Source organism: Phycomyces blakesleeanus (assembly GCF_001638985.1).
Source record: "Phycomyces blakesleeanus NRRL 1555(-) unplaced genomic scaffold PHYBLscaffold_13, whole genome shotgun sequence".
In the NCBI taxonomy this organism is placed as follows: Eukaryota; Fungi; Mucoromycota; class Mucoromycetes; order Mucorales; family Phycomycetaceae; genus Phycomyces; species Phycomyces blakesleeanus.
Window position 1 is genome coordinate 59115 of NW_017265146.1, and position 15188 is coordinate 74302.

The 15188-nt window shown below is 37.1% G+C and overlaps 5 protein-coding genes across 5 annotated transcripts; 2 read left to right on the forward strand and 3 right to left on the reverse strand.

Annotated features, from left to right (window-relative positions):
* Positions 1 to 889: 889 nt before the first annotated feature.
* Positions 890 to 2959, forward strand: PHYBLDRAFT_181764 (hypothetical protein; the record flags this gene model as incomplete). The annotated part of the gene is made up of 1 exon (XM_018438518.1): positions 890 to 2959. The coding sequence occupies one exon, from the start codon at positions 890 to 892 to the stop codon at positions 2792 to 2794; it is 1905 nt and encodes a 634-aa protein (XP_018290289.1). The 3' UTR covers positions 2795 to 2959.
* A 661-nt stretch (positions 2960 to 3620) lies between these two features.
* On the forward strand, positions 3621 to 3887 carry PHYBLDRAFT_92600 (Homeodomain-like DNA binding domain-containing transcription factor; the record flags this gene model as incomplete). The annotated part of the gene is made up of 1 exon (XM_018443794.1): positions 3621 to 3887. A coding segment is annotated over one exon (267 nt), but the record flags the coding sequence as incomplete, so codon positions are not given.
* A 3431-nt stretch (positions 3888 to 7318) lies between these two features.
* Positions 7319 to 9146, reverse strand: PHYBLDRAFT_65704 (hypothetical protein; the record flags this gene model as incomplete). The annotated part of the gene is made up of 3 exons (XM_018441513.1): positions 7319 to 7338; positions 7388 to 7479; positions 7636 to 9146. 3 exons carry the CDS (start codon positions 9144 to 9146, stop codon positions 7319 to 7321), a joined length of 1623 nt encoding a protein of 540 aa, XP_018290291.1.
* Positions 9147 to 10086: 940 nt separating this feature from the next.
* PHYBLDRAFT_187321 (hypothetical protein) lies at positions 10087 to 12856 on the reverse strand. Its single transcript, XM_018439364.1, has 5 exons — positions 12357 to 12856; positions 11480 to 11624; positions 11191 to 11365; positions 10702 to 10996; positions 10087 to 10581 (listed from the first exon to the last, which is right to left on the reverse strand). Exons 1-5 carry the CDS (start codon positions 12760 to 12762, stop codon positions 10538 to 10540), a joined length of 1065 nt encoding a protein of 354 aa, XP_018290292.1. The 5' UTR covers positions 12763 to 12856; the 3' UTR covers positions 10087 to 10537.
* A 934-nt stretch (positions 12857 to 13790) lies between these two features.
* PHYBLDRAFT_65702 (hypothetical protein) lies at positions 13791 to 14835 on the reverse strand (the record flags this gene model as incomplete). The annotated part of the gene is made up of 5 exons (XM_018441512.1): positions 13791 to 13876; positions 13946 to 13964; positions 14066 to 14176; positions 14301 to 14365; positions 14478 to 14835. 5 exons carry the CDS (start codon positions 14833 to 14835, stop codon positions 13791 to 13793), a joined length of 639 nt encoding a protein of 212 aa, XP_018290293.1.
* Between the last annotated feature and the right edge of the window lie 353 nt (positions 14836 to 15188).

Consider the following 15188-nt stretch of genomic DNA (forward strand, 5'->3'; position numbering starts at 1 on the left):
AGTCAAGTGTTCTTTCCCTTTACTCAACATCTGGAAATAAATTGTCAACCTTGTGTATGTATTTATTGGCTTTAAATGTTTGTTCAAGCTCCTTCACGGCAGCCATCTGCTCCAACTTTATATTAACTTCCTTTTTGATTACTTCTAAAATATCTTTAATAAGCTCGTCTGCACTTGCTGATAAAGACTCTACCAGTGTTTTTTTTTCACGATAAATTCACTGATTTTATGTGATTTCTTCAAGGCATCAATTGTTTGCTACTTTGTATTGTATTTTTTTATATAAGATGGAGAGAAAGAAGTATTATAAGACTTTGACGGCAATAAGTTCTATTATTTATTAAGGAGAAAGATAAAAACAGTATCGTATTGCATATGAAAAAGTAAGGATTAGGCCAATCAGAGAGCCGTACGTTTTTCGATCAAAATTTGATCGAAATTTGATCTTTCAAAAAGACGATCAAATTTTTATCGTCGCTATTACAATTTTAGTCCAATAATATCGCGTTATGAATTCAAAATTTGATCGATCAATCTGGCTGAGTACCCCCAATAGTTTAATAACGAATAGTAGAGTGAATAAGAATTCCAATAAAAAGTTAGGTTCAATTTAGATGTAAAGGAAAAACGATTTCCTAAGTAACTCCTCGAAAAATTGTTAAAAAGGAACTATTTCCTTGTCCTTGTATTGTCTTATCCTTGTTTTTTTGTTCGGTATGACCTGTGTTACAAGTTATATTGTTCGCTCCAATTGTTTCCTTGGATTAAGAACACAAGGCTTGGAATTACTCAATTTTGCAATTGCCTATCTACGCATAGCACAAACGCTTGTTTGTTCAGAATTTTATTCTTATGCAACAAATATATTCATTAATATTCCATTAACACCATGACAATTTCTAAAATCCCCCCCGAGATTCTTACTTCCATTGCAATGTTCCTTTCCAAGAGAGAATTGCGGCAAAGCTCGCTTGTTTGTAAACAATGGCGACAACCCTTTTACGAAGAGCTATGGCGAACAGTCCGGTTATATAATGAAGCAGCTATTAATGCAATGCTCTGTTTACATTCTCAAAACAAATATATGACTTATGGTCAATATGTCAGAAACTTATTCATTTCAGGGGAAACCCCTGTAAGCCGCGGAAATATCTTGGTTCTTCAACAGCTTTTTCCAAACACTCGGCACCTTGATATAGCATTATCATATCCAGAGACGACAGATATAAGCATAAATTGGAGTGTGTGGAAGTCGTTAACTGAGCTTGCCGTAGATTTTCAATACTACATCGATAGTAGCGTAATGACATCGTGCTCTGTAATATTGTCGCACCTCTCCTATTTGACAACGCTTGGTTTGGTATTTGGCGATACGTATACATCAAGAATCGGGGACTTTGAGGCTATTCATTATTATCTGCCATACCTAAAAAGCTTTTCGATCAAACTTAAATCGGTCAGAGTTATTGAAAAAGACATTAAACTTATAAATGAGGCGGTGCCAGCAAATAACGTATGGAAGCTTTCGATAACAATGGATATGCAAGACTTACAGTGGCTTTATTACTTTGCTGTGAAATACCCAAATGTCCGCGAAATGACATTATATGTCATAGGCGAAAGGGATTATTTGAAAGACTGTAACCTAGCAGTAGCCAAATCAAGAATATCATCGCTTCCACACGTATTCCCAAGCCTGGACAAACTCACGTTGGACAATAGCGCTCATGCTACTTTGTTTCCTCTCGCATTCTATCAGTGCTTTTACGATAAGACACTCTCTATCAAAGAATTCATATATCAATTTTACATCATGCCAAACGAAGAAAGAATAGTTGAAAGAACTACAAGAGAGTTTATGCGTGTATCTTCTAAAACCATCGAATCAATGACTCTCAGCGAGAACGATTATATGGAATGTTCCAATCCTCGAGATTTAACCACGTTATTCACCGACTGCCCTCGATTAGTTTGTCTGCACTTTGATAACTGCGGTTCCTGCCTGAAATTCGATACAATCGCGGACTGTTGTCCTTCTTTAAAGGAGCTCAAGCTGTATAGGGGAGGTGTCTATATTGGCCCAGAAGCAATCAAATCGTTCAAACCACACGGACTACGGATACTTAACCTTAAGGAAGCATCCATTGACCCTGATACACTGAAATATATTTCTGTTCGGTGTGTATCCTTAAGCCATGCGTCCTTTCACAGATTGGTAGTATTCGGAACTATTTCTGCAGATACAGGGAATCTTTTGATCGATATGTCCAACGCCAGACTTACGGAGCTGTTAATTGACGGTCTATTTTACAGAGCTCCTGAAGCAGTAGGACTATGGTATCCAATAACTAAAATTGACCTTATGAAACTGGTGCGACTTACCAAACCGTATCCTCAAACGGGTGAAAGATATGAACAGACCGATCAATATTCTGCCAATCATGTATCCATATATGAGACCGAGACAACTTGGTATAATGTTTTCACCTGTGCGTATTGGTCAGCACCTTCGGACGTGTACATGTTAAAGCAGCCTGAAGTGGACTTTATCAAAGAATACTTTGAGAACTATCGGGACAACATGCTTCCTGACAAAATGCAAGATATTTGTATTTCTAAAAAAAATCAATATGGTATACAGTATGATGTGTATCCTGGCCGAGGATATGTGACGTTTATGTGTGGGTATGCAGAGAACAGCTACATCAACATGGAGTATAGAAGAAGCTTGGATGGGTTCAAATGGAATTCTACCAAGAATATGGTAGAGTATCTTGGTAAATCTTTCTCATAAATATAGCGATCTTTGTACACTAATAACATCATGCAAGTCTTAAAGAGTTTTCGGGTTGTAAAATTTGTGTTCCTTTTTTTTTATACTCAGTGTATTTTTGTTTAAACACTATAGGTGCTTACGGAATCAGTTATTGATATAAAATTTCCTATTGATTACTTTACTAAACGCCATATTTAGGATAGCGCAAATTACCAAGTATAGGTGCTATTTACGTAATTTTAAGTCGGTGTTGTAATCAGTACTACACTCAAGAGATATGATCTTGTTTGAACATATAGCATATTGAAATCAATTGTTTTTCCCATTTCTTGTTAAAGAAGTACAAACTATACTGCTTGAAACAAAATATTTTATTTACAGTAATGTATTGTATGCTTCTTTAAAAAATACTAGCTTTAATATATATAAAAAAGCCTAGAAAATGAGATAATATAGTAAAAACAAGATGATTCTTACACGCAGTGTCGATAGGAATTATGGAAATCACCATATATGGGTATTAATTATTTTTTCCCCTGGTAGAGAGCAGGGGAAAAATTCACGGACTTTAAAGCGAAATAGCCTTTTTGAATTTTGGAAATCACTATATATGGTGTTTAGTAAAGTAATCAATAGGAAATTTTATATCAATAACTGATTCCGTGAGCACCTTATGCATTACACTCTTCTTTTTCTGAAATCTACATCTCAATAAACCAATCCAAAAACTAAAGCTACAGATATGGCACCTACTCTCAGATCCCAAGAGAAAAAGAAAACTGACAACATAACTCGTGCTATTATTGTACACGAGAGCATTAAAAATGGTACTAAGCAATGTGACATTGCCAAGAAGCTAAATGTCAGTCCTTATACTGTTTCAAGAGTGCTCAAACACTACAAAGAAACTGACTCGTATGAGAGCGTAAAAAATTCAGGAAGGCCAAAAAAGTTGGATGCAAGAGATGAAAGAGAGATCTTACGTGAGATCTCAAAGGATCCAAAACAGCCAATGTCAGTCATCAGAAGATCCGTTACCACTCCTACATCAGCAAACACATTCAGGCGGGTTCTTCGCAGCCATGGTATATACTCACGTAAATCAATAGAAAATCAAAAAAAAACTCTATCGGAAATCAAAAGAAACGTGTCGAATGAGTCAATGCTCATCTTAACTGGAGCATTGAAAGGTAGAATAAAATTATTTGGGGGCCATAAGAAACGATTCCAATTTTTTTTTTGGCCTTGACGGGCGCTAGAGAGTTCTCTATAAGAAAAATTCTAGCCTTTGTACTACATTTATCTCTGCAAGCATGAAGTCTGAAGGTAGTTCTTTTATGGTTTGGGGACGCTTCTACAGAAAGGATGCCGGGGATTTAAAAGTCATAGACAGACAAGCCAACATCAAGAAGCAAATCGAAATACTAGAAGAAACATATCTTCCTTTTCTCTCTAGTTTTTCCCACTAGGCTGGCTAGAGCAAATTAATTCTCCAAAGAGCCAATGCTAAGGCACATACAAATAATATAGTTATAGAATGAAAGAAGAAGAAAAAAAAACAACATAAACTGAACAGTTAGTCTGACTGGCCTCCTCAAAACCCAGATCTTGATCCCATTGAGTACATCTGGGACCACGTCAACAATAGAATCCAGTCAAAAAATAAATCTTGTATAGCCTGATATATATTTATGCTACTCTTGAGAAGGAATGAAAGCAAATTCATCAGGAATATTAGGGTGGTTTGATTTCATGTTATGAATCGAAGATGCCAAGCAGTAATTGATGCAGAAGACTGTCCGAAAAAAAAACTATTAATAAAGATCAGATTTAACAATGTATTCAAAAAGTATATGTAATCTACTCTATATTGATTTAATATTAGATGTGTACCCCTTGTTCTTGCCCCCCCCCCCCCCTTTTTTTTTTTTTTAAAAAAATGAAAGTTCACATTAGCTTGGAATTTAGACAGTTGAAAGAAAAATGCGTTTCTTTTGGACATAGTATAAATTTAAAGGTGATGTCTACCACCATCAAATCCGTAATTTCAAGTTTGCTACCATAGTTCCTCTTTCTTGATTTTATTTTTCTTATTTTAAGCTACCAATGATGACAATTGAATATTAATTCGAGATATTAAGAAAAAAAAACAATATTCTATATACATAACGCCGTGGCGTAAATAGGACGGGTACAAAATACAGTGTACAGCATGAATTAAGTACCAATTCTTATCGACATCCCATGGGTGGTGGAATTTCTGGGATTTTTCCGAGTTCAAAAGCAGGAGCCTTAAATGCAATCATGTCTGGGTCATCGCTCGGGAGGGTATTCTCTGTAGTGGCTCCTGCAGAAGGTTGTGGAGCAGCTGTGCCAAATGCTGTTGTCGATGTTTGCCCAAATACTGTTGTTGTAGGTGCCTTGAATGCATTGTTGGTAGCCATTGATGAAGTTTGTCCAAAAGCTGAAGTTGGTTGAGTTGCACCTAGAGTTGAAGCAGATCCAAATGCACTCCCTCCCATGGCTGGTTTTTGCCCAAAGGCTCCTCCTAGTGTTGAAGTAGATCCAAAAGCACTTCCAGCACCTAAGCTTGAAGTGCTTCCAAAAGATGGCCCTCCTCCCAAAGTAGACGTTGTTCCAAATGCACCAGTACCAGCAGCTGGTTTCTGACCAAAGGCTCCTCCTCCTGCGCCCAATGTTGATGTGCTTCCGAAAGCACTTCCTGATCCCAAGGTCGATGTTGTTCCGAATGCACTACCAGATCCCAGTGTCGAGGTAGTTCCAAATGCACTTCCTGATCCTAATGTTGAAGTAGTTCCGAATGCGCTTCCACCCATCGCAGGTTTCTGTCCGAAAGCTCCTCCTAATGTTGAAGTGGCTCCAAAAGCACTTCCTGATCCCAAGGTTGATGTGGTTCCAAAAGCGCTTCCTCCACCACCTCCGAGAGTCGAAGTGGTTCCAAATGCACTGCCAGTAGCTGGCTTCTGTCCAAATGCTCCGCCGCTTCCACCAAAGGCTCCACCAGCAGCAGGTTGTCCAAATGCTCCTCCGCCAATAGGCTGTCCGAAAGCGCCAGTGGGCTTTTGTCCAAATGCTCCCCCGCTAGCAGGCTGGCCGAATGCACCTCCACCGCCAAATGCTCCGCTGGCACCAGCACCGCCAGATCCAAGAAAAGGTGCAAAGTTGGTGCTTGGAGGCTGACCGAATCCACCAGAGTTGTTTGTTTTTTGGGTTTCGTAGTGCTTCAATGCGCCTTTTGGATCGCTTAAAATGGCATTCACTTGGGCCTCCATAGCTCTGGATGCCTCGTCATTGTTTGCGATCTAATATATAAATAAATAAATAAATAAAAGAGTATTACTATGAGAATTGCTTCAAATATATATATATAATTCAAAAAAAACAATGGTGTATTAAAGTGACATACAAATTGGGTTAAGTTGCCTTGGGTGCGCATGCTTTGATAATACAAGACGCGATCTTCTTCTGGACTTCTGTCGGTTCCCACAATAATGTTGGGTTCTTCTTTTGCAGGACCAAACACACTCAATTGCCATGTAGGTCTTTCGTCCTTGAGACCAACTATTAAAGATGCTTCACTGAAATAGATGAAGGATTGTCAGAATGACTTGTTTTTTTCTCATTTCTTTCCTTCTTTGTTTCTTCTGGATCATTCCAATAGTACTGTAGAATCTATCCATACTTGTATTTTTCAGTAGTAGCAGGTCCTTGTGGGCCACCTTGTCTTCCACCAGGACGAACATGCTCAAATGTGCAGCTGCTGCCACGAGAACAACGATTTTCTTGGAAAAACTTGCACAAGACCATGACTTTTTTTTTTTTTTATTTATTTTATTTTATTTTAGGCAGTTTGATTCCTTGATAGATGTGTACAATCAGCGTATTCTGTAATCAAAGAAAGAGTGAAATTTATTTGTTTCTTTTTGCTTAATACAATAAAATAAAATAAAATAGAATAGAATAGAATAAAATAATATAATATATATATATATATAAAAGACACTATTTATTTGAGTGAGTTTGCCTTTATAGAGCTTATTAAAAAAAAACGCAGTCCGCTCATCTTTCATTTTGCAGTTGATTGATTTAACAAAGGCTTCAACCTTGAGTGTTTATGTACGTATTAACATCTAACTTTATATCATATACATAGAGAATAATAAACGTAGTAAATAGTATTAATAGGGATAAAGAATTCTCTTTAAAAAAAAACAAGTTGCAAAAAAAAGGAGAGATAATACGATCAGTTAAGCTTATGAAGAAAAATCTAAAGTCGAGTCACTTAATAACTTGTTTACACTTTATACTAATAAACATGTCTTACAAATTTCTTATAAGCAAAAATTGTTACAGATTCCGACCTCATTTTTCCAAAGGTTTTTCAACCCTATATAAAATTCATATAGAATGCAAAAAAAAAGACAAAAAATCGAATCAAAGAGTATATTTAAAAACGTTGGATATTTATTACACGCATTTAGGTCGTCTTTAAATAAATGGCTTGTGTTTTAAGATGTATTTTTATGATGCAGTGTCTATATCTATTAATTGTAAGTTTTTAAAAACATGATAAAGTAAAGATGAACACACAGTGAACTCGGGTTAACTTTAGACAAGAACAATGTCCTTGCTTAAAGCATTGTCGATATGAAAGCTCAGATATCCAAGGCTGCTGAATCATTCTAATAACGTATTATATGTGTATAATGTGTATATATAGTGTATGTATGTATATGGTTGTGGGTGTATACGTGGTTATAAAGATATGTATGTATGAATGGATGGATGTATAGATGGATGTAGACAAATATTCGGTAAAATATTTTCATTGGTTTCACCTAGACCATGATAACCATTCCATAGCTGTGGCTTCATTTTCGGTAGGTACACATGTAAGAATACCTGGATAGCACTGCTTTGAATAGGGTGTGTCAATCAAGGATTTGGATTTCCAAATGTCTTGCAACTTTGGTGGATCTACTACAAATTTTGCTGCACTGACCGGACCATTCTCATAACGTTCACTAGTCCATATTGGCTCATTTGAACTTGAGTCAAGAAGGGACCACAGCCGGAGTCGACTGTCGTCCCCTGAAGCAAGCAACACATTATATTGGAGATCTGTGTCTACAGGAAGACTGTGTGTATGTTCATTCTGATGCCCTGTAAATGATCTGACGGGTTTATTGCAGATGTTTTTCCCTTTACGTTTTATTGGGAAAGGGGACCGGATATCCCAGATATTGATCAGCCCGCCCGTACCAGCAGCCAGGACTGTGTGTTGAGAGGAGAGGTTCTCGAGGGGGGAAAGCTGTGTGACAGATGATGATTGCTGAAACATGTTGGCTGGTTGGTTGGATCGGTTACATCTGGCGTCAAAGAGTCCGATAGTGCCGTTGCGACATCCATACCAAGATGTCTTTGGATTGTTGTTTGATGGGCGGACAGTAAATACCGAAGAACGAGTATCGATATGTTGAAGAGAGACAAATTCGCTGGTCAGGCAATAAAGAAATCGGTCTCCACCCACAACTACGGTATCGTTGGTGTCATCCACAGCAGACGACCACAGCGACTCATCGCCAAAGTTGCACACCTTGGACATGCTCACGGGCCGAGACTGCTGGTCGGAAAACACTTGGCAAACTCTGCCATGGTTCAGTGGGCCTGGGCCACGAATTGACTTTGACTTTGGTTTTGGCCTAGGTTTTGTCAGGATCAATTTCTCGGCAGCTTCTTCATCAATCATAGGCAGGGCATCAATACTGAAGCGCCACAGTTCCGGAGATTGGCGGGGCGTGCCACTTCCTCCAAAGAATGTTCCAACCAACGTTCTTTTGCCCCGGTCTGGGCCTAGAAGCGTATTGGCGAATTGAAGCGAAGATATGTTTAATGCCCTTTGATGTGTTTCTGTTCCCCAGACATGAAAGAAAGGCGTGACTTGGTATCCGTAACGAGACATTCCAGAATTTGAAAAACTGCACACAATTTCTCCAGTGTCTGAAGAGGTAACGTCCAGACAGGTCTGTGAAGACGATAGGCTGGCACCCTTGTGAGGAAGAGTTATGGACGTAATAGGAGTCGTTTGTCGGAATAGACTTGCGTGTCCGATTGCTATCATCTTCTGTGGTGAATAGGATCTGTTCATTGTCTGTCGCCATCGAACGTACTGGGGAACTTTCATTGTGTTTTTCTTTTGCTTTTTAATCTCGCGGCTAACCACCTTTTCTCTCTCTACCACTTGTCGAGCTTGGTTGATTGCTGCTAGACTGTGTGGTCCTGTAGGCATTATTTTAAAGTACCGGTTCATTTCCTCATTGAAATAATAGCCAGGAATCTCGGCTCTCATTGCAAATTTCTTCTTGTTGTTGTTTTTGCTGTTGTTTTTGTCTGTTTTATTGTTATCTTATTGATCCTTTTGGAATGCCAATGAAGAATATCGATTTATTTATTATTATTTTTTGGTTGACAGTATTATATACTTTCTGTCTATATATATGTATATGTCTGTATTGAGTAATGCTTATATCTGAGCCGACTGTCACTGTCACTGTCACGGTCTTTTTCTTTTTCTTTTTCTTTTTTTTAATTTATTTTTTTTTTTTTAAAAAAAAATCCCTTGTTGGCAGCCAGACTTTTCTAGGTCATGTTATTATTTTTAAAGATAACAAGGAAGTCTCTAGTCAGAAACTCTTTTATACACTTCTTTAAAAACCAACCTCTGGGTAGTTTTGTGGAGTAAAGAAAGAAGTATCATTATTACTATTATTAATATTGATCAGTTATATATTTTAAGATTTTTTTCTTTTCTTTTGATGATTGTGTATGTGTTTTCTTTTACAGAATTCATTAATACAAATTGCCGTTAAGTAATATTGCTCGGCAAGTTTTTCTTCTTTATCTTCTTTATGTGTATATATATATACATATATATATATTTGGTTAAAAGCACTGGCCATAAATTAAACTTCAGAAGACCTGAAAAGAAGAAGAAGAAAAAGAAGAAGAAAAGAGTTTAAGCATCAAAAACTGTTTGAATTTTCCCCCTTCTTCCCTCCCCCTATTATGTACCTCCCCAAAGTAAATGAATGAATGATTAGATGTGTGGGTGGATAAAAAAGGATATTTAAAGATCTACACCTTTTCTTTATAATAGAAATATAGAATATAAAATAAAAACAAAGCCTAGATTTGGAAATCAAAGCAAAGATAATTTAATGGATGTGGGAGGAGGAAGGACTTTTTTTTTCTTTTTTAAAAATAAAATAAATAAATGATAGTACTGTATTATGAAATATCAGTAAAATATATTTGTATTTGTATTTGTATTTATATTTATATATATTTTTTGGTATTTTTTTTTAAAAATATATGTTATTGCTGTTGTTGCATTTTTTTTGTACTTGTAATAAAAGGGTTATTGTCCTTCATTAAGCAAATTTGAAAATTCCCAAACTCCTTATTTCAAATATGTATAATATATATATATACTATATATATATATATGTACGTTTGTACGTCTGTACGTCTGTACATTTGTACGTTTGTACGTTTGTACGTTTGTCTGTTTGTGAGTGAGTAAGTAAGTAAGTAAATGAGTGAGTGAGTGAGCGAGTGAGTGGAAAAGTCAAAGTGAGATCGAGATCTGGAGTTAAGGGTTGGGGGGGGGAGAGTAGGGGTTGAGGTGAGAATGGGCGTGAGTGTGTTAAAGAAAAGGGGAGTTTGGCTGTTTCGATGGCCTTAGAACGTTAGGCCTTGGTTACCGGTTAGACAGAATGGAATGTCTAGAGGTAATAAAAGAATTTTTTTAGAGAGAACTGTTACAGACAAATAAGTTTATAACATATGTATTCTATCTACATAATCATTTTCTCTTTGTTTCTTTGGTATAATTGATGTTTTACCTTCCGAGGACAAGACTCTCCATCTTGGGTGAATAGCCATCAGTGGGATCTGAACATTCAGATGAAGCGTGTGCCGGCAAGGGAGAAGGAAATTGACTCTTAGTGGGCAATCACAGTCAAGCTGACTCATATCTTTTGGTGCAAACCAGCTTGCAATAGTAAGTTCGGATTTGATGGAATTGATTGCAAAGAAGCTGATGCTGTTCATGATCGAAGACAAGGATACCGGGTGCTCTTGAATATTGATAGGTGTGTCCAAACATTTGACAGCAAAAAGTCTTTGTTCATCGATCATCTATATGTTTTATGCGTTTGTTTTGTTTAATTTTTTTTAAAAAAAAAATTAAAGGGGGTGTTAAAGGGAGTGTGAGAAGGAGTGTGAGAGGGAGAGGTTAGATACAGAGGGTTGGATAATCAATTGTTTGTACGTGTTGAACATTGTTGAATTTGGTATAATATGTTTTTAAGAGTCTAATAAAGATCGCTTACCGAACTGGCGATGTATGGCTCGATTGCCTTGATGGATTCCAGTAGACCAAGGTGTTGACCAAGGATGTTGTTAATTGCAGCGTGGGTACCTTCTACAGACTGGGTCATTCGATAGCCCATGTGTGGCAAGGTCTCAGCCCAAGGACCACCCCAGAATACTCTCTTTGTCAATTGTCTATAAGAAAAGAATCAAATAATCAATACACACATACAAACATACACATAATATCGAACGCAATTGGATTCGATCCAATCCAATCCAATCCAATCCAAAATAATATTAGCTTACTTTTCAAGAAGATGGCAAAGCTCCTCAGCCTTTGAGGTTCTCTTCATGGCTGCCCGACACTGGTCAACAGAGAGCCAAAACTGCTTCTCACTGCGAGCAAAGAACATGGATCTCAGTGCAGCATCGAGTTTGCTGGAGATACATCCTGATGCACATTGAGCAAACTCTTTCTGTAGGTGGCCTAGACAGAAGGATTGCTTGGATTCTGGGAAGGCTTCCTTGATAGAACTCATTATATCCTGGTTCTCCTCGACAATAAAGACGGTCGGGAGAGATTTGATGAAGACATTGTCCCTGAGCTGCCTCATTATCCACTGGAAAGCTCCCTTTTCCTCTCCTGCGACTATGGCAGACGCGATCACGTAAGACTGCAATCTGGTGCTCCCAAGATTAGTGACACCGATAAAGTTAACCAAAGGTAAGCTATTGATGGTCGTTCTGTAGTTGGTGTCGACCAGGATGACCTCCGGGAAACGAATAGCCTTTTCGATGCTTGATGAATGAGCAAAAAATACCGATGGGGTGTCTCTGTCGATAGAGACGGTCTCATAGCGCACGACGAATTTCCGGTTGAAAAGGAAAGCAATTGTGTCTGCCAGTGCCTGCTGTTTATTCTCCATACAGTAACAGGTGCCAAATGTACAGGTTGGTTTGAGAGACAGTCCAGCAGTGGTGTTTTGGCTGGGTGTCATGGGAACGTTGACAATGCCATTGTGAGTGGAAATTGTTGTCGTACTGTTGTTGTTGTTGTTGTTATTGTTGTTAGTGTTAGTGTTAGTGTTAGTGTTGGTGTTGTTGTTATGGATAGTATTGTGGGTAGGGTGGATAGGGTGGTTGGTGTGGTTGGTGTGGTTAGTGTGGCTCAAGGGCATTTGACCGACTGAGCTCAGTGTTGGCATGGTGGGCTGCTGGATTTTGCGCTGAACTCTACGCGGCATAGGAGGATGTGCTTCCATGGGGTGATTATGTTCGACTTCTTCAGAGTGGCCTTTCACATAGCGCACTCCCCAGCGCTGAGACTTCTTGCTAAAGGCAGCCAACAACGCCCATTTGCAGCCACATTGGACAATAGCCTTTTTTCTCTTTCTGCTTTCGTCTGTGATTCCTCTTTTATTTCTATATTCGCCTCCGTGGATGCATTTCAGGTAGAATCTGACACCGGGGGTGCTGCTACGAATGGCAACTGAAAATCCTTGTTGTCGTGCTTTCTCTTCGATTAAGGTCTTTAGTGGTTCGAATGTTTCGAACTGATAGTTGAGGTTTTTGGCAATGTCAGAGAACATGATGATCTACTGAAGATTGAAATGTGTGTTTTGTGTTTGTGTTTGTGTGTGTGTAGTATGTGTGTGTGTCTGTGTGTCTGTGTGTGTGTGTGTGTGTGTGTGTGTAAAGTGTGTTTGTGTTTGTGTGTGTATGTATGTATGTATGTATGTATGTATGTATGTATATATATATATATATGTGTGTGTGTGTGTGTATTTGTGTGTGTGTTTGTGTGTGATGTGTGTTTGTGTATATTTGTGTGTGCGTGTGTGTGTGTGTATGAGTGTAAGAGAGAGAGAGAGAGAACGAGAGAGAAAAAGGTAGAGAAAAAGATTAAGTGTGTGTGTGGTGTGTGCAGTGTGTGTGTGTATTTTTTTTGCGTTTTCTGTGTGCAATAACAATAATAATAAAAATAATTTTTTTTTAAAGAAAAAAGAAAAAAAAGTAAATAAATAAATAAAATATAATATAATATAAAAAAAATTAATATATAAATTAAATTAAATAAAAGCAGACGGAAAAAGGGAGCTGTACTCCAAAGAACTTGACGGTTGTTATTGAGTACAATATCTTCTATATATAGACATGAAAAATGGGTTGATATTTTCTTAACCCCCCCCCCTCTCTCTAAATACTTTTTTAAGAGAGTAATATTTTACATAGTCAGTATTTCCTGTTATAAGCTATCAAAAGAGCCAGGGATCTGTGTGAAATATCTATATACACACAAATGCACCATAGTGTGGCTTACAAGACTTGCGAAAAGAAAAGAATTGAAAGCTAAATTAACATATAGCATATAACATTGGTTTGCTCGCCTGTTCTTTGCTATTTCAAGTGATTTCTTTGACGATAATGTTGATATAATAGTAGTAATGATAAAATCAACAACAGTGGCATGGATAATTCATTTTACTATTGTTACTATCCATGGCACTCGTATAATGTAGTTAATTAATCAATCAATTGGAGTAAAGCAAAGATAGTCAAACAGGTGTTTTCTTCTTTTTTTTTAAAAAAAAATCAAAAATCAAAAATGCTGCTTTCTTCAACATGGTGTCCAAGATACAGGGACTCTGCCTTCAGAAATGTCAGCGATTTTAGAAAAGGCCGCAGGAGAGAGATCCAAAGAACCTATGATGTATGTAATATAAATAAATAAAAAGACAATTTGTAGTCAAGTGTCTCTTTCACTTTGCTTACCTTGTTCACATCCCGGGCACTGTTTACATACATATATTGAATTCCCCCCAAATGAGTTGATTTAATAATTAATAATCTCTTAATCTTATAGAGTTAATTTTTTTTTTGTATTGACTTTACCATGTCTTGAATTGTTACTTTTACTGTACCCAATTCACCTGTAACCTCGATACAGGCTCCACACACAGGGCTTTCATTAGGGTTTGCATACACACCATAGTCAACATGATTCTAATGAACAACAATAGATTGTGTTTATTATTAGTAAATATATATAAAAATTAATCAGTACTACACTCCAGTCTACCACTCAATATGTCTATATGTATTTATTTAAATGTATGTTTGTGTATACCAGTGCAACCACATAATCTTGGGCAGTGAATTGAGTTCCACATGCAGTGATTCCAACACCAGGATCTGTGTGTGCATTAATGTTATTGTTATAATTAATAATTAATCATTTAATAATTTATTACTTATAAACAAACAAGCAAACAAAAAACTCAAAAAGACTTGCCATAGTATGTACCATCTCCTTCTCCACTAATATTAAAATCGCCTTCTGTAGCTGTTCCTGTACTCGAGCCTTTGTATTTTGTCTTGCCTACCGACGGTAATCCGAGTCGAGTACGGTACAATTCATTCTTAAATACACCCAGGGTTCCAATAATGATAAACATGACCACAAAGACACCAAGAATTCCCGAAATTATCAGGCCAAGTCTGCCGTATCTGTATCGATTGCTCAATCGAGTCCACAGTGTGGCTGGTGGGAGAGAAGAGTATGAGCCAGCCAGGATTCCGGTTGGTTTCTTTTCATTGGTGATAAATTGACGATTCGAGTTGGAATCAATGATTTCGGAATGAATGTCGAGTGTTGATGACATTAATCTATTCTAATCTATTCTAACCTAATCTATTATAATCTAGTATATGCCTGTATATTAAACGAGAGGCAAGAAAGAAACAAAAGAAAAGAAAAGAAAAGAAAGAGAATATAAAGGTATGTTAATTATGGTGAACCTCTTCCATTCTTATTCATTTATCTAATAAACTGTTAATATAACAAATATTCTTTTGGTGAGACACAATAGTTACACCTAATCCAACTCATTCAAGGCAAGCTTATAGTATTAATTGTACTATTCCTATTAATTAATGTATTGATTTATGAATAATAAAGATCTGTATTTGACATGTCATTTTCTTTTTTTTTAAAAAAAAAAAAGATTAATATTCA

Bases quoted from the DNA above. Each gene is read 5' to 3' on its own strand.
- PHYBLDRAFT_187321 (XM_018439364.1), bottom strand. From the start codon at position 12,762: ATGTTCTCTGACATTGCCAAAAACCTCAACTATCAGTTCGAAACATTC. The intron at 11,625-12,356 runs GTCAAATGCCCT...AATGTGCATCAG, and splicing joins GCCAACACTGAGCTCAGTCG to GATGTATCTCCAGCAAACTC. The intron at 10,997-11,190 runs GTAAGCGATCTT...TAAAACATATAG, and splicing joins AGCCATACATCGCCAGTTCG to ATGATCGATGAACAAAGACT.